Source organism: Chrysochloris asiatica, unplaced genomic scaffold, assembly GCF_000296735.1.
Source record: "Chrysochloris asiatica unplaced genomic scaffold, ChrAsi1.0 scaffold00116, whole genome shotgun sequence".
Lineage (NCBI taxonomy): Eukaryota > Metazoa > Chordata > Mammalia > Afrosoricida > Chrysochloridae > Chrysochloris > Chrysochloris asiatica.
Genome location: NW_006408634.1, coordinates 8,455,104 through 8,469,174, shown reverse-complemented (window position 1 = coordinate 8,469,174; position 14,071 = coordinate 8,455,104). Strand labels below are relative to the sequence as shown.

Here is a 14,071-nt window from a genome sequence, read left to right as displayed (position 1 = left end):
GGTTGGTGGTCCAAGCTCCACGCTCACCAGCTGCTCTTCAGAAACCTTAGGTTGCTGCTCTGGAATTTTCAGGATCCCTGATGCTACTCATCCAGCTAAGATACAGAACATTGTGTGTGTGCACTTTGTCATGCCAACTGAGTATGTTGTCCCTTAGACTATGGTCCTGAGCCCCCAGGCCCATAAACTCCGTGCCTTAGGATGTTGAATAATATCTAGGAATTTTTCATCATTTTGTCCACTGTGTGCTCCACCGCATTTATAGTTGTGTTTGCAGGAAAGGTAAATGCTCAGGTACAAAAATATCTTCTTTCCAGCTCGTACATATTTGTGGGATATATAAATAATATAATAAAATGCTTATAAGTAATATAAGAGTGGGCTATATAGGGATCCCTCCCTTATCCATTCAGCCTATGTCATTCATGTATCCACACACAGAACACTGTTGTTCCAAGGATGTGTGTATATCACTATTTACATCTGTCCCCTTTAAGCTCATGCATGCTTCCCTGTGTCTTCGCTTACCTTTATTATTTTTCTGCCACCCTCCTCCTTCTTGTAAATTGCCCTATCTTCTTGTGTGTACCCTCTAGGCAGTGAATTACTCTCCCCTCCCTCCCACCCATGGTAATCAACAAAGACTATATCTTTTAGTATGGAAACGTTTTCTTAAGGTTTTACAGTAAGATCTCATACAATGTTTGTCATTTTGTCATAGACTAATTTCACTCAGCCGAATGTCCTTCAGGTTCCCCAAGTTAGGAGGTGTTTCTCACAGATTCATCCTTCTTCAGTATTGCATAGTATTCCATTACGTGTATGTACTGAAGTGTATTTATCCATTCTTCCATTGGTGGGCACTTAGGCTGTCTGTTTGCTATTGTGTGTTCGCCTTGTTTTCCTCCACCTTTCTCGTTTGGAATTCCTTTATTAGTTCCATTACCTTTTCTTCTTCGGAAACATTTTCTGTGTCTGTGTCTTGGTCATTTGAGCCATTCGCTCTTGTTTCTTTGAGCAAAAATTGCCGATAGTTTCGGGGGCATTGTGAAGTTGTGTTTGTAAAGACAAGCAGTTGCAATTACTGGACCTGGAAGGGAGAAATCTCTGGGGAGCTCCTGCAATTCAGGGAGCTTACGAGGGTATCTGTGGAAGAGATGTGACAACATAGTTTCTGGCCCTAGATGGACTTTCCATTGGTCCTGGTAGGCTCCATTTTCCTGGCCCTTGGGGATGATAGCTCTGGCCCCTCAGCTTTGAGCAAAGACCCCGTTGTTGTTGTTTTTCTGGCTTTTGGTCATGGAAAGTCTGTTCTACCAGCTTTGGACTTAGGTTCATCTTCTTGGCCCATCTGTATGAGAACTCTGCATTACCAAGGTGGGAGAGATAGGACTCTGAAACCTATAACTCACTACCATTGAGTTCTCTAAAGGGTTTCAGAGACTGTAAATCTTTAAGGGAGCAGACAGCCTCATCTTTCTCCTATGAAGCCGCTGGTTCTTATCTCGGAGAAGGTTTGAACTTTGGACTTTGTGGTTAGCAGCAGTGCCTAACCCCCAATGCTACTGGGGGCTGGAGGTGACTTTTTCACCCTTGGAAATGGAGGGGGGTGATCCACATTTTGAAATACCTGCTGATCTCTTAGAGTTCTTTATACGTTCTAGATATAGTCCATTGTCAGATACACGATTTACAAATATTTTTTCACATTCTGCGGGTTGTCTTTTAACTTTCTTGATGGTGTCCTTCAAAGCGTAAATATTTTTAATTTTGATGCTTTTGGTGTCAAAGCTTAGAAATTATTGCCAAACCCCAGGTAGTGAAGATTTACCCCTGTGTTTTCTTTAAAGAGTTCTATAGTTTTATCTCTTACGTTGAGGTCTTTGATCAGTTTTGAGTTCATTTTTGTATATGCTGTAAAGTAACAAAAATTACATTTTCTCAACCCCAAAATAATATGAGTACCATTTGAGGATATTTGTTTGCTAAGTTCTTATCATGATATTTTAGGAGTTGAGACAGGTTTTCAAAGGCAATCAACAGCATTCCGTGTGTAAAGAACTTGTTTAATTTGATTTAGCAATTCCTGGGCAAATTCAGTGTTACTTCCCACAACCAACCAACCCCACTGCCGTCGAGTTGATTCAGGTTCATGGTTGTTAAGTGCCTTCGAGTTCGTTCCGACTCATAGCAACCCTGTATAGGGTTTCAAGGTGGGTTTGAACTGCCCACCTTGAGTTTCATTCAGATCGACCTTGTGGTCCAGTGCATTTATCCTACAGTGTCACAACAGGATTCATAGATAACCTCTACAGTACTGCTCTGTAGGGTTTTTGAATCTGTACATTTTGCTAGAACAGATGGCCTTGTCTTTCTCCCGTAGAGGGACTGGTGGGTTTGAACTGCCAACTTATCAGCAACTCAACGCAAATAATTTAAAATATTTCAAATATTTACCCACAATGTAACCAGGGATCCTTAAGTTTTGCTTGTAGCTGGGTGCTATCCAGTTCCCTCTGACTCACACAACAGAATCACTGCTCGGTCCTGCGCCTGCCGCACGATTGTTACGTTTGAGCCCATTGTTGCTGCCTTTGTATCAGCCATCTTGTTGTGGGGTGTCTCTTTTTTGCTGACCCTCCACTTTTCCACTTCCACTTTATTGCTGATCATCCACTTGAGAAGATCTCTAAATTCAGGTGGGATATATTCAAGGTCATAGTTTGGCTCTCATGGATTTGCTTTAATTTCCTTCAGCTTTAGCCTGAACTTGCCTGAAAGCAATGAATGGTTTGTTCCAGTCAGCCTCTGGCGTTGATTTTTGGCTGATGATACGAACTTCTCCATTGTCTCTTCCGACAGATGTAGTCAGTTTGATGCTTGTGTATTCCATCTGGTGAGGTCCATGTGTATTTGTTGTAATTGCTGCTAGATGCCTTCTCAAGTCAGCTCAGACTCACAACGACTTTATGTACAACAAACTGAAACACTGCCTACACCTGCGTCAGCCTCACAATTATTGCCCACACTTGAGCCCATGGAGCTGACTCTGGGCCAGTCCATCTCATTGGAGATCTTCCCCCTTTTCACTGACCCTTTGCTATATCAAGCATGATGTCCTCCTTCAGTGACTGGTCCCTCCTAATAACATATCCAACATGTAAGAGATAAACTGTCACTGTCCTGGCTTCAAAGGCACACCCCGACTATACTTCTAACACAGACTTGCTTGTTCTTCTGGTGGTCAGTGGCACCTTCAGTAGTCTCCTCCGATACCACAACTCAAATCCATCAATTCTTCTCTGGTCTTTCTTATAAATTATCCAACTTTCATATTCATATGACGCTATTGAAAATAACATGGCTTGGGTCAGGTGTGCCTCAGTCCTCAAACAGATATCTTTGCTCTTGAACATTATAGAGGTCTTGTGGAGCAGATTTACCTGATGAAATACATCATTTGGTTTCTTGGCTGCTTGTGTTGATTGTGAATGCGAGCAAAAGAAGTCTTTGACAACTTCAGTGTTTTCCCCATTTATCATGATGCTATTTATTGGTCCAGTGGTAAGCATTTTTGTTTATATTATTTATATTCAAGGCACTCAGTCTGGAAGTCGTTTGTGGGTGCTCTTGAAGGAGCTGGTTTCATTGTCTGTGAGGACCACAGGGAAGCTGGGGGCAGTGTGACTGGTTAAATACTGGTCTGGATTTCTAGGTCAGGAGCCGAACCCACCTGAATCCAGATACCAAAGTGGGGCAGCCGGCCCCCAACTCACACTGGCATGGCTCTGAACCACGTGGCTCCAAAGTTCCAGAGAGCAGGGTTTGCTGGAGGTGGATGATGGGGGAGCTGGCTACATTTCTAGTCACCAGGGGAGCATAGGAAAAAGAAGAAATTGCACCTTTTCCATTGCTTGCATGAATCTGCTCTGCGAAGCCTCCCAGAGCTGCCAAAGTTGCTCACAAGGTGGACAAGCCAAGTCTGGCCCGCATTCACCAGAGAATTTGTTGATAAGGATTGGAACCGATTTGTTGGCACTTAATAACAACAACAGGCACAATATGCACATGAAAGGAGCCAGAGAGACAGTGGCCTAAGTAAGCAGAGAGTTAATGAAGCATAGCATAGACATTCTCACAGAGATTAAAACTGCCTTCCACTGCATGAATGAGGGCAGCCCTGAGTGAATTCTTGCTGTCACTTTTATGCTGTTCTCCTATGGGTCTCCTGATGATTGTCTCCTGATGTCTGCGCCTGCCTGTCATACTTTAGGCCCTTAATTGGTTATTTCTCCCTGGGTGTGATGTACTTTTTCCTACCACATCCATCTCTTTTCATTGTACTTAGAAGCTGACCGTACTGCTGATTTATCATAGTGGTTTTAGGATTAGTTTCCTGTTCACATCAGATCAGTCCTGTTCTCTGTGGATGTCTGATTTGGTGAACGTCCCCTATGCTAGCTTTCTTTTTACTACGCTCTCCTGACAGGTCAGGTAATTTCTTGTATTCTTTGTGGCTGATCTGTGGTTAGTCCCTATTCTCTGTTCTAAGTACCTAAGTACCTAGCATTTTGATGCCTCTCTCTAGTTAGGTAATGCTCTGAACTAACAAGGTAAAAGAAAACTTTGTACCACGGCAAATAGAATTTGAGCCATTTTGGTGACTTCTGGGGTTATTTAATTAAACCATGGTAATTGAAATTTGTGTATATTATATCTGTGCATCGTGACAGCTTCTCTGTTAAAAGTGGGTAAATTATAGAGACAATCAATTTTAAATTAAATCTCAATAAAATACTTGTACGGCCCCGATTTGCTGCTAACCATAAGGGCCATGTGAAGCCACCATTGGCTGTGTAGAAGCAAGATTGTGAGAAGCTTACTTCAGAAAGATTTCGTTTTGGAAACTCTATGGGGCGATTCTACTCTGTCATATTTTGCTGTTGTTAAGTGCCGTCGAGTTGGTTCCGACCCATAGCGACCCTGTACAGGGTTTCCGAGGGTGTAAATCTTTACGGGAGTAGAAAGCCTCATCTTGAGTCAGAATTGAGTTCATGGTAACAGGTTACAATATTTATTGTTTAAGAAGATTGCAGTTATATTTAGCAGTGACATTTTTAGGATTTGTGTCACTCATTGTCCACTGTGTTATAAGCCATAACCTCTCATCCCCCATGGATGTGTGCAGGTGGTACACAGTAGCTACCATTGGTTGGACAGGCAGGCCTCAATCATAATAAATAGGAGAGGGAGGGAGCTGTGGGGAGAGTGGACTCTGGAGAGTACATAAGAAGCTAGGAACTTGGCCTTGTTGGTTGTTATTGTTGTTGTGAAGTGCCATGGAGTCAGTTCTGAGTTATAGCCACCCTGTACCGGGCTTCCCAGGAGTGACTGGTGAGTTCGAACTTCTGACCTTACAGTTCAAACCAACCTTATGGCCAGTGTGTATCCAGCAGTGCCACACCAGGCCTTTTTGGTAACAGCCAGTAACTCAGTTTTGAGAGTGTGGGGAAGAGACGGAGTGCTCCACATAGGTGGGAGGCGAGGAGGGGTTTCTGCCCTGGATGACATGACCCACAGTGCAGCTACTGTCTATAGATGCCCTTTTACTGGAAGATTATACTCTTCTTGACAAATGTTTTGGACAGATGGGGTAATAATACCCTCCAGGTTGAGTGAAGTATTAAGGACTTTATTACAAAAAGTCACTAAAATCATTTAAAAGGCCACAGTTAGTAGTTCGCTGACTCCTCAGAAATTCTTTGTTTAGTGACATGTGTCCGCTGTCACTTTTCTTCCAGTGGAAGTTTCCCTCCGTGATCTCCTTGCAGTCTTCACTGTCTCTTGATACTCAACACCAGACCCCATCCAGGATGCTTGTGTTCTCTTCTGTCCCTTCCTATGTGCTCCCATATTGGATTCCTCCATTATGAATTCTCAAAGTCACTTTCTTGAATTCTGCTTACTGCTTTCAGATTTCTTCACTGAAGTCACACATGTTTGAGGGTCAGAGTGTGTTTTGTGCATCGTAGATGCTCCCCACAGATTTTCCTGTACAGCTGGGTACCTAGCGGAATCCAGAAGAACTTGTTGTGGAGAACCATGCTTTCTGAAAAAAAAATTAGATCATCTTTTTATGTTGCAGGCGCTTCAGGATCACCAGGGCACTCTTCACATTGGGAAAAGTGATGCTGACTTGCTATATATTGGCTTATTGCTTGTTCTAGGAACCAGTTACACTTGAGGATGTCACCATGGTCTTCACGGAGGCAGAATGGAAGACGCTGAGCTTTGAGCAGAAGAACCTGTACAAAGAAGTAATGCTGGAGATCTACCAGAATCTTCTCTCATTGGGTAAGGATGTGCTGTCTTCTTTTAGTTCATGAATTCAGCAGCTATTTACTGGCCACTTGCTATGTGCCCCAACAGCCCTGTAGACATAGTCGTTAAGACCTTTTGGCTGCTAAGAGAAAGGTTGGCACTATGAACCCAACAGTCTGCAGGAGATGAATGTGGCCATGTGACTCCTGATTTATAGCCTTGGATTCCCTCCGTGGGAGTTCTGCTCTGTCTTTCAGGGTTAGCAGGAGTCACAAAAGACTCAGTCACACCATTTTTGTAAAGGTTCTTGAGTGGTGCAGAAATTTGAGCTCAACTTTTAACCTGTAGCTTAGTGGTTCTGATCAGTCCATAGCACCACAGAAGGAAAGCCTGGTTCTCAGCTTCCAGAAACATTCCAACCAGTAAAACTCTATGGACCAAATAAAATGTAACAAATTACAAAACAAAATGTAAACCCTATGTTGTTGTTGTTGTTAAGTGCCATTGAGTTGATTCTAACCCATAGCAACCCTGCATAGGGTTTCCAAAGAGCAGCTGGTGAACTTCAGCTGCCGACCTTGCAGTTTAAATGGCTTTACAGTCTGGTGCATTAACCCACAGCACCATACCAGGACTCTGTAAACCCTATAGAGCAATTTTATTCTCGAACACATGGGTTCCATGGGTTGACCATGACATGGATTCAAATATGTGTCAGTGGGTTTGTTTTGTTTTGTTATTCGTATGGACCCAATAATACTCTGTGGTTGTTAAGTGCCATCGAGTCGGTTCCAACCCATAACGACCCTGTATAGGATTTCCTAGGAGCAGCTGGTGGGCTTGACCTACAAACCTTGCAGGTCAAAAGGCTTTGCAGTCTGGTGCGTTAACCCACAGCCCCACACCAGGACTCAGATAATACTCTAGACACTGAAAGTATGTTAGAAAATGTACTACTTATAAAGCCCTGTCAGAACTGGGCTTACCTTATAAAGAGATAGACAACATACGGTGAATCTTACATACAAAGAGAAAGTCGTCAGGTGATGGTAACGTGTCAGACACATTGATCAATGAACAGAATTGAAAACCCAGAGGTAAACCCATACATATGTAGACAGCTGATCTTTGAAAAGGCACCAAACAGACTCATGAAGGGAAGAGATCCTCTGACAAATGGTGCTGACCAAACTGGATATCCATGTGCAGAAGAATGAATCAGGGAGGTTCCTTATCCCACTGCATATATAAAATGAACTCAAGATGTATTAAAGAACTAAATGAAAAATAAGGGGGAATAAAGAGTTTGATGAAAACAAAAAGTATATTCTTTATTTCTGTACATAAGATCCATCAAATTCAAAAGTCTTGTAAGTGATGATACTAGCTCTTTATTTGGTCCATCTATAAGAAACTGAGGGTCCTGAGAATGTAACCATGTCAATACAATCTGTTAATAACGGAAGAAAAATGGGTATGGGGACCGGTCCCCGACAGGTACCCTATCAAGATTTTTTCCCATTAGGAAACAAGCTGTTAGAAGGAGCCAAATCAGGACTGTAATACGGTTGCCTGAAGATCTTCCATCGAAACTCTCACAGAGCTCCTGTTATTTGATACGAGAGTAAGCAGGATTATTGTTGTGGTGGAGAAGGATTCTTTGGTGAAGCTCTTCTGGGTGTTTTTTGATACAGCTTTGGCTAAGTTACACTTAGGTCTATTCCATTTTCATCTATTATATTGGCAATATTTTTAAAGATTTTCAAGGTTGAGGGAAATAGTAACTATTACATATTGCAGGTAGCAATGCAAAGGAACAAAGTAGGAGACTTCTCACTTCCTCATCTCAAAATCTGTTGTACAACCAGAGTAGTCAAAACAACCTGGTTCTGGTACTTTACAACAAAAGACACATAAATCAGTGGAACAGAAGTGAGAACCCGGAAGTAATCCATCCACATTAGGTCAGCTGATCTTTGACAAAAGTTGAAACACATTAAGTGGGGAAGAGATAGTCTCTTCATCAAACGGTGCTGCCAAAACTGTAAATCCATATGTAGAAAAATGAAATAAGACCCATATCTCTCATTATATACAAAAACGAACCAAAGATGCGTTAAAGACCTATGTAAGCCAGAGAACTATGAAGATCATCAGTGACAAAGTAGGGACAAACTCAGTGGCTCCGATACATGCCATGAATACATCATGAAACAGGAGTGAAAGCATAGCGAAAAGAAAACAAACTAGGAGACCGAACCTCCTGAAATTTGACACTTCATGGGCGTTAAAAGATTTCACTAAAAGAGTGAAAATTGAATCCACAGACTGGGAAAGAAATTTTGGCAATGACATATCAGACAAAAGTCTGATCTTTATAATACATAGATAAATTCCACACTTCTCCTGGAAAAAGACAAATAATCCAATTAAAAAATGAAAGAGAACGTAAAGAAACACTTTACCAAAGAACACATCCCAGGTGCCAACGGATATGTCATGGTGATTAGCTGCTGTTGTTGTTAAGTGCTGTTGAGTCTGCTCTGACTCATAGTGACACTGTATAGGGTTTCCAAAGAGTGGTTGGTGAGTTTGAACCACCGACCTTGCAGTTAACAGTCCAGTGCTTATCCTACAGCACCACACCAAGAATCCAGGATTCCGTGTTAAGTGCTGTCCAATCGGTTCTGACTCATAGCAACCCTGTTCAAGGTTTCCAAAGAGTGGCTGATGAGCTTGAACCATTGACCTTGTGGTTTGTGGTTCAAATGAACTTGCAGTCCAGCGCATTAACCCACAGTGCCACACCAGGACTCTATTGTTGTTGTTAAAGTGCCACGTGTTGATTCCGATCCATAGAGACCCTGTATAGGGTTTCCAAGGAGCAGCTGGTGGGCTTGAACTACAGACCTTGCAGTTCAAATGGCTTCGCAGTCTGGCGCATTAACCCACAGAGCCACTCCAGGACTCCTAGGACTCCATTAGAGATATGTAAATCACAACAACAATGAGATAATCATCTCACCCCCGGCATTAATAGCAAAGTTTAAAAAAATAGGAAATTGTGGCCAAGGTCCAGAGAGGCTGGGGAAGCTTCTACACTGTTGATGGGACTGTAAACTAATGCAAACACTGTGGAAAGAGCTGTAAATAGCTAAACCGCACAAACCTGCAATACTACTTGGCTTTTGTCCTCAGTAAATAACATCCATGACCCAAGTAGATAATGCAAACCCATGTTTACTGCAGCACCTATTCAGAATACCAAAGAGACAGCGTAAATGCCCATCAACAGAATCACTGATGAACAATCTTTGGTACATTCACACATTGGAGTACTATACAACACTGGAAAAGAATCATGAATGTGTGAACCACCTCAGAACAGGGATGAACTTGGAGTACATTGTTGTTACAGGCCATGGAGTTGGTTCCGATTCATAGTGACCCTGTATAGGGTTTCCAAGGCTATAAATCTTTACGGGAGCAGAAAACCTCATCTTTCTCCCGTGGAACAGCTGGTAGTTTCGAACTGATGACCTTGAGATTAGTAGCCGGATTCGTAACTACTCTGCTATTGTTGAGTGAAATGAGTTAATCCCAAAAGGACAGATATTGTATGAGAGCACTATTGTAATAACTCAAGAAAAGGTTTCCATGCCACAAGAGTGGGAGAAGGGAGAGTAATTCACAGACTAGAGGGTAGACACATGTTAACTTGTATGACAGAGAAGGTAGTATGCACCATGAGGGAGGTTGACCGAAGAATGAGGAAGACAGGTTAACAGGAATGGAAGAAAATATTGTTACATTTTTTGTTACAACGGTGTTATACAGATAGGGGCAAGAGTGGAAATATATCCGTAAATATGTTATGGTTTGATGGGCAATTTTTACCTTTGCTGGAAATAACATCTATAAATGTGGTGGAGCATTGTTGTTATTAAGTGACATCGTGTCGGTTCTGACTCATAGCTACCATGCATACAGTTTTCAAAGAGCAGCTGGTGGGTTTGAACCGCCAACTGCAGTGAGCAGTCCAGTGTTTGTCCTATAGCACCACAGGAATATCGTGTTGGAGCATATGGGGACAAAGTTATGATAACTCTTAGACATTACCAAACACCTGGGGGAAACGTGGTTCTGGGCCCATGGGCTCAGGGTACAACACAGTCAAGCAGTAGATAGGTGTGTAACGGCGACAACAACCCTCGTGAGCTACGCTGACCATGGAACGGTCAACCATTCACAATCAAAAGGGGTATATGTATCTAAGGGCCTGTCTTATGAACATCCAATCTTTTATCTTGTGGCTGAGCAGTAAAGTATTTGCATCTCCCAGTTCTCCAGAAATGAGGTGCTGTCTGTCATGAGAGAAAGCAGACAGCCCAAGCACCCCACTCAGGCTGCTCTAATAGAATTCTCTCTCTCTTCAGCAGAACCAAAGCCAGAAACCTATCACTGTTTCTCCAGTCAGGAGAGAGACTTTGCCAGTCCCTTGTGTGGGAGCACAGTGGAGTGTGAAACATCAAGGGTATTCTCCAACCCACCCCAAAGAGAGTCAGCCTGGCCCAGAGAGGGCCACACACGTGTAAGAGTAAAGCCCAACTTGGCCCACAAGGTGACGACTGTGGAAACAGATAAAGCGCTGAAGGAAGTAGAGACTTCAAGATTTGGAGCAGTCGGGTCTGAGGAGGGATCAGACTGTGGCCTGAAGTCAAACTCCGTCACAAACCAGAGCTCCCTCCTCTGGGGACATCCCTTTGTTGGCAGTGAGTATGGCCGAGGGTTTAACCAAAAATCGGTTCTGCTCCAGCACCGGACGACACACTCAGGCGTGAGTCCATACGTGTGCCAGGAGTGTGGGCGAGGCTTTAAATGGAAATCATCCTTCCGCCGCCACCAGAGGACACACTCTGGGGAGAAGTCACATGTGTGCAGTGAGTGTGGCCGAGGGTTTGCTCAGCTGTCAGGCTTGCTTTGCCACCAGAAGACACACTCAGGGGAGAAGCCACACGTGTGCAGTGAGTGTGGCCGAGGCTTTAACCGGAAATCAATCCTGCTTCAGCACCAGAGGACACACTCAGACGTGAGTCCATATATGTGCCAGGAGTGTGGGCGGGGCTTCAAATGGAAATCAGGTATCCTCCGCCACCAGATGATACACTCAGGGGAGAAGCCACATGTGTGCAGTGAGTGTGGCCGAGGGTTTGCACAAATGGCAGACTTGCTCTGTCACCAGAAGACACACTCAGGGGAGAAACCACATGTGTGTGGAGAGTGTGGCCGAGGCTTTAAATGGAAATCAGCCTTCCTCCGCCACCAGAGGATACACTCCGGGGAGAAGCCACATGTGTGCAGTGAGTGTGGCCGAGGATTTGCTCAGATGTCAGGCTTGCTCTGTCACCAGAAGACACACTCAGGGGAGAAGCCTCATGTGTGCAAGGACTGTGGGCGAGGCTTTAAATGGAAATCAAGCTTGCGTTACCACCAGAGGACACACTCTGGGGAGAAGCCATACGTTTGCCGTGAGTGTGGCCGAGGATTTGCTCACATGTCACGCTTGCTCTGCCATCAGAAGACACACTCAGGGGAGAAGCCACATGTGTGCAAGGAGTGTGGACGGGGCTTTAAATGGAAATCGGGCTTCCTCTACCACCAGAGAACACACTCAGGGGGAAAGCCGGATGTTTCCAGTGAGTGTAGACGAGGGTTTGCTGAGGTTTCAAGCGTGTTCTTTCGCCAAAAGACACACTCAGGGGGAAAGCTACATTTGTGCCGGGAATGTGGTCAAGGTTTTTCCCGAAAATCAAGTCTTGTCAATCACCAATGGACACACTCAGGGAAGAAGTTATATATGTGCAAGGATGGTGAGCAAGGCTTTGTCCATGAATCTGATGTCCTTCGCCTGCAGAGGACACACTTAGGGGAGAAGCCATTTGTGTGTAAAGAGTGTGGCCGAGGCTTTAAATATAAACCCAACCTACTTGGGCACCAGAAGAAACACTCAGGAGAGAAACCGCATGTTTGCAAGGAGTGTGGACGAGGCTTTGTTTGGAAGTGTCTCCTCAATGTTCACCAGAGGATACACTCAGGGGAGAAGCCACATGTGTGTCAGGAGTGTGGGCGGGGCTTTGTTTCAAAGTCTGACCTCAATATTCACCAGCGGAGACACTCAAGGGAGAAGCCTCATGTGTGCGAAGGGTGATGGCGAGCCTTAATGTATAAGAAAAGTCTCGTTAGATCTCAGTGGGCTCACTCAGGAGAAGCGTGATGTCTGCGGTGAGAGTGACCAGGGCTTTAGCCAAAAGTCAGCAGACATCAGAAGACACGCTCAGATGAGAAGCCTTATGTTTGCTATGAATGTGACCGAGGCTTTCATGGTAAATCTCTTTTCCTGCATCAGAGGGACACAGGCTGGAATCTCTATGTGTGTAGGGTGAATGCACAAGAAACTCAGCAAGTGGAACACACACTTGAGTATTTGTCAGAGAATAGCTGCTGTTTTGTGTGAAGAGGGAATGTGAAGTGCTTTAGCAATAAATTATATCTCTGTTAACATTTTCAAGACCAAAATGTTTCTGTTTTGAGGTTTTGGTTGAAACCACGTGTTTTCTATATTGAAAGGAATATTGAATGAAATGAAATTTTTTTTTAGTTAGTAAAAGTATTTTGAAATAATTGTCAAGTGTTGTCGAGTCAGTTCTGACTCATAGTGACCTTGTATAGGGTTTCTAAGGAGCAGCTGGTGAATTTGAACCGCTGACCTTGCAGTCCAGTGTTTTATCCTGCAGCACCACACTAGGACTCCTTAGTTGGACGAATATGTCCTGAGAGGTCTCTGATAGAGGGGATGGTGAGAAGAACCAATTTCTTCAGATTCACAGAGAAATACAGCCGCCTATCAGATGGCAGCATGCACTAAAAGTGGGATAACTCCTTCTTGCAAACCCCAGAGATGGAAATTGGGGGTGAGCACTGTATGTTCGACAAGTCAAAAGGGAGTAACCAGAGACACATGCAGGAACTAGGGCTGTTTGGGGAGGGTGTCTGAGTGGCACTGTCTTCTTGTGTCTGGCTTGTTAAGTATCAGTGAGCAGGTTCCAACTTCCAGTGTAGAAGGTTTCCCAGGAACAAATGGTAGGTGTGTGGTCCTAGTCTCTGGTTATCCTAAGACATCATACCGGGACTCCTACACATTTTTAAAGGGACAAAATGCAGTCAGCATAAATCACTAGTTAAGCCTCATCTTCAAGAAGGTTAAGGAGAGGTCTCCTGACCACCTGTACTCTTGAGGAGGGTGAAGGTATCAGTTGGGCCCTCTCCTATGTAATCTTAAGTCCTGACCTGACTCATTTCATCTCCTTCCTTCCTTGTCCCTGTTCTCCTATGTGGCCAGGGCTGCATCCTCAGAGGTCCTTGAAGGCAGGGTTCTTGGGAGTACAGCCGGTTGTCACCTCCATGTCAGGCAAGTGGGTGACCATCATATGGAGATGCCATGACTGAATGTGGCTCAGTAGCCCCTGGCTCAAGATTTTACGTAGTCAACTTTGTATGCAGTCTAGGTCAATAGGCCACTGAAAATTTTGTTCGTTTCTATATATGAGTTTGGAAGTCTTGATTCAATTAAAATTATGAATGTACCCAATATTAGGTGTTTTATGTTGTTTTCTCATAAATTTGATATAGAACTATTTTGGTCAAGAATAAAATTAGTCAATTAGAAAATGGCAAATGTGGTATAACACCA

At 43.8% G+C, this 14,071-nt stretch overlaps 1 protein-coding gene across 1 annotated transcript in view; it reads left to right on the top strand.

Moving 5' to 3' along the window:
• Positions 1-12,529, top strand: part of LOC102811784 (zinc finger protein 343-like) — a 20,476-nt gene extending 7,947 nt beyond the window's left edge. The window contains exons 4-7 of the mRNA XM_006868425.1: positions 6,228-6,354; positions 10,758-11,086; positions 11,228-12,010; positions 12,254-12,529. Coding sequence (XP_006868487.1) covers positions 6,228-6,354; positions 10,758-11,086; positions 11,228-12,010; positions 12,254-12,529 — 1,515 coding nt within the window. The remainder of the gene's footprint in view (positions 1-6,227; positions 6,355-10,757; positions 11,087-11,227; positions 12,011-12,253) is intronic.
• Positions 12,530-14,071: the final 1,542 nt, after the last annotated feature.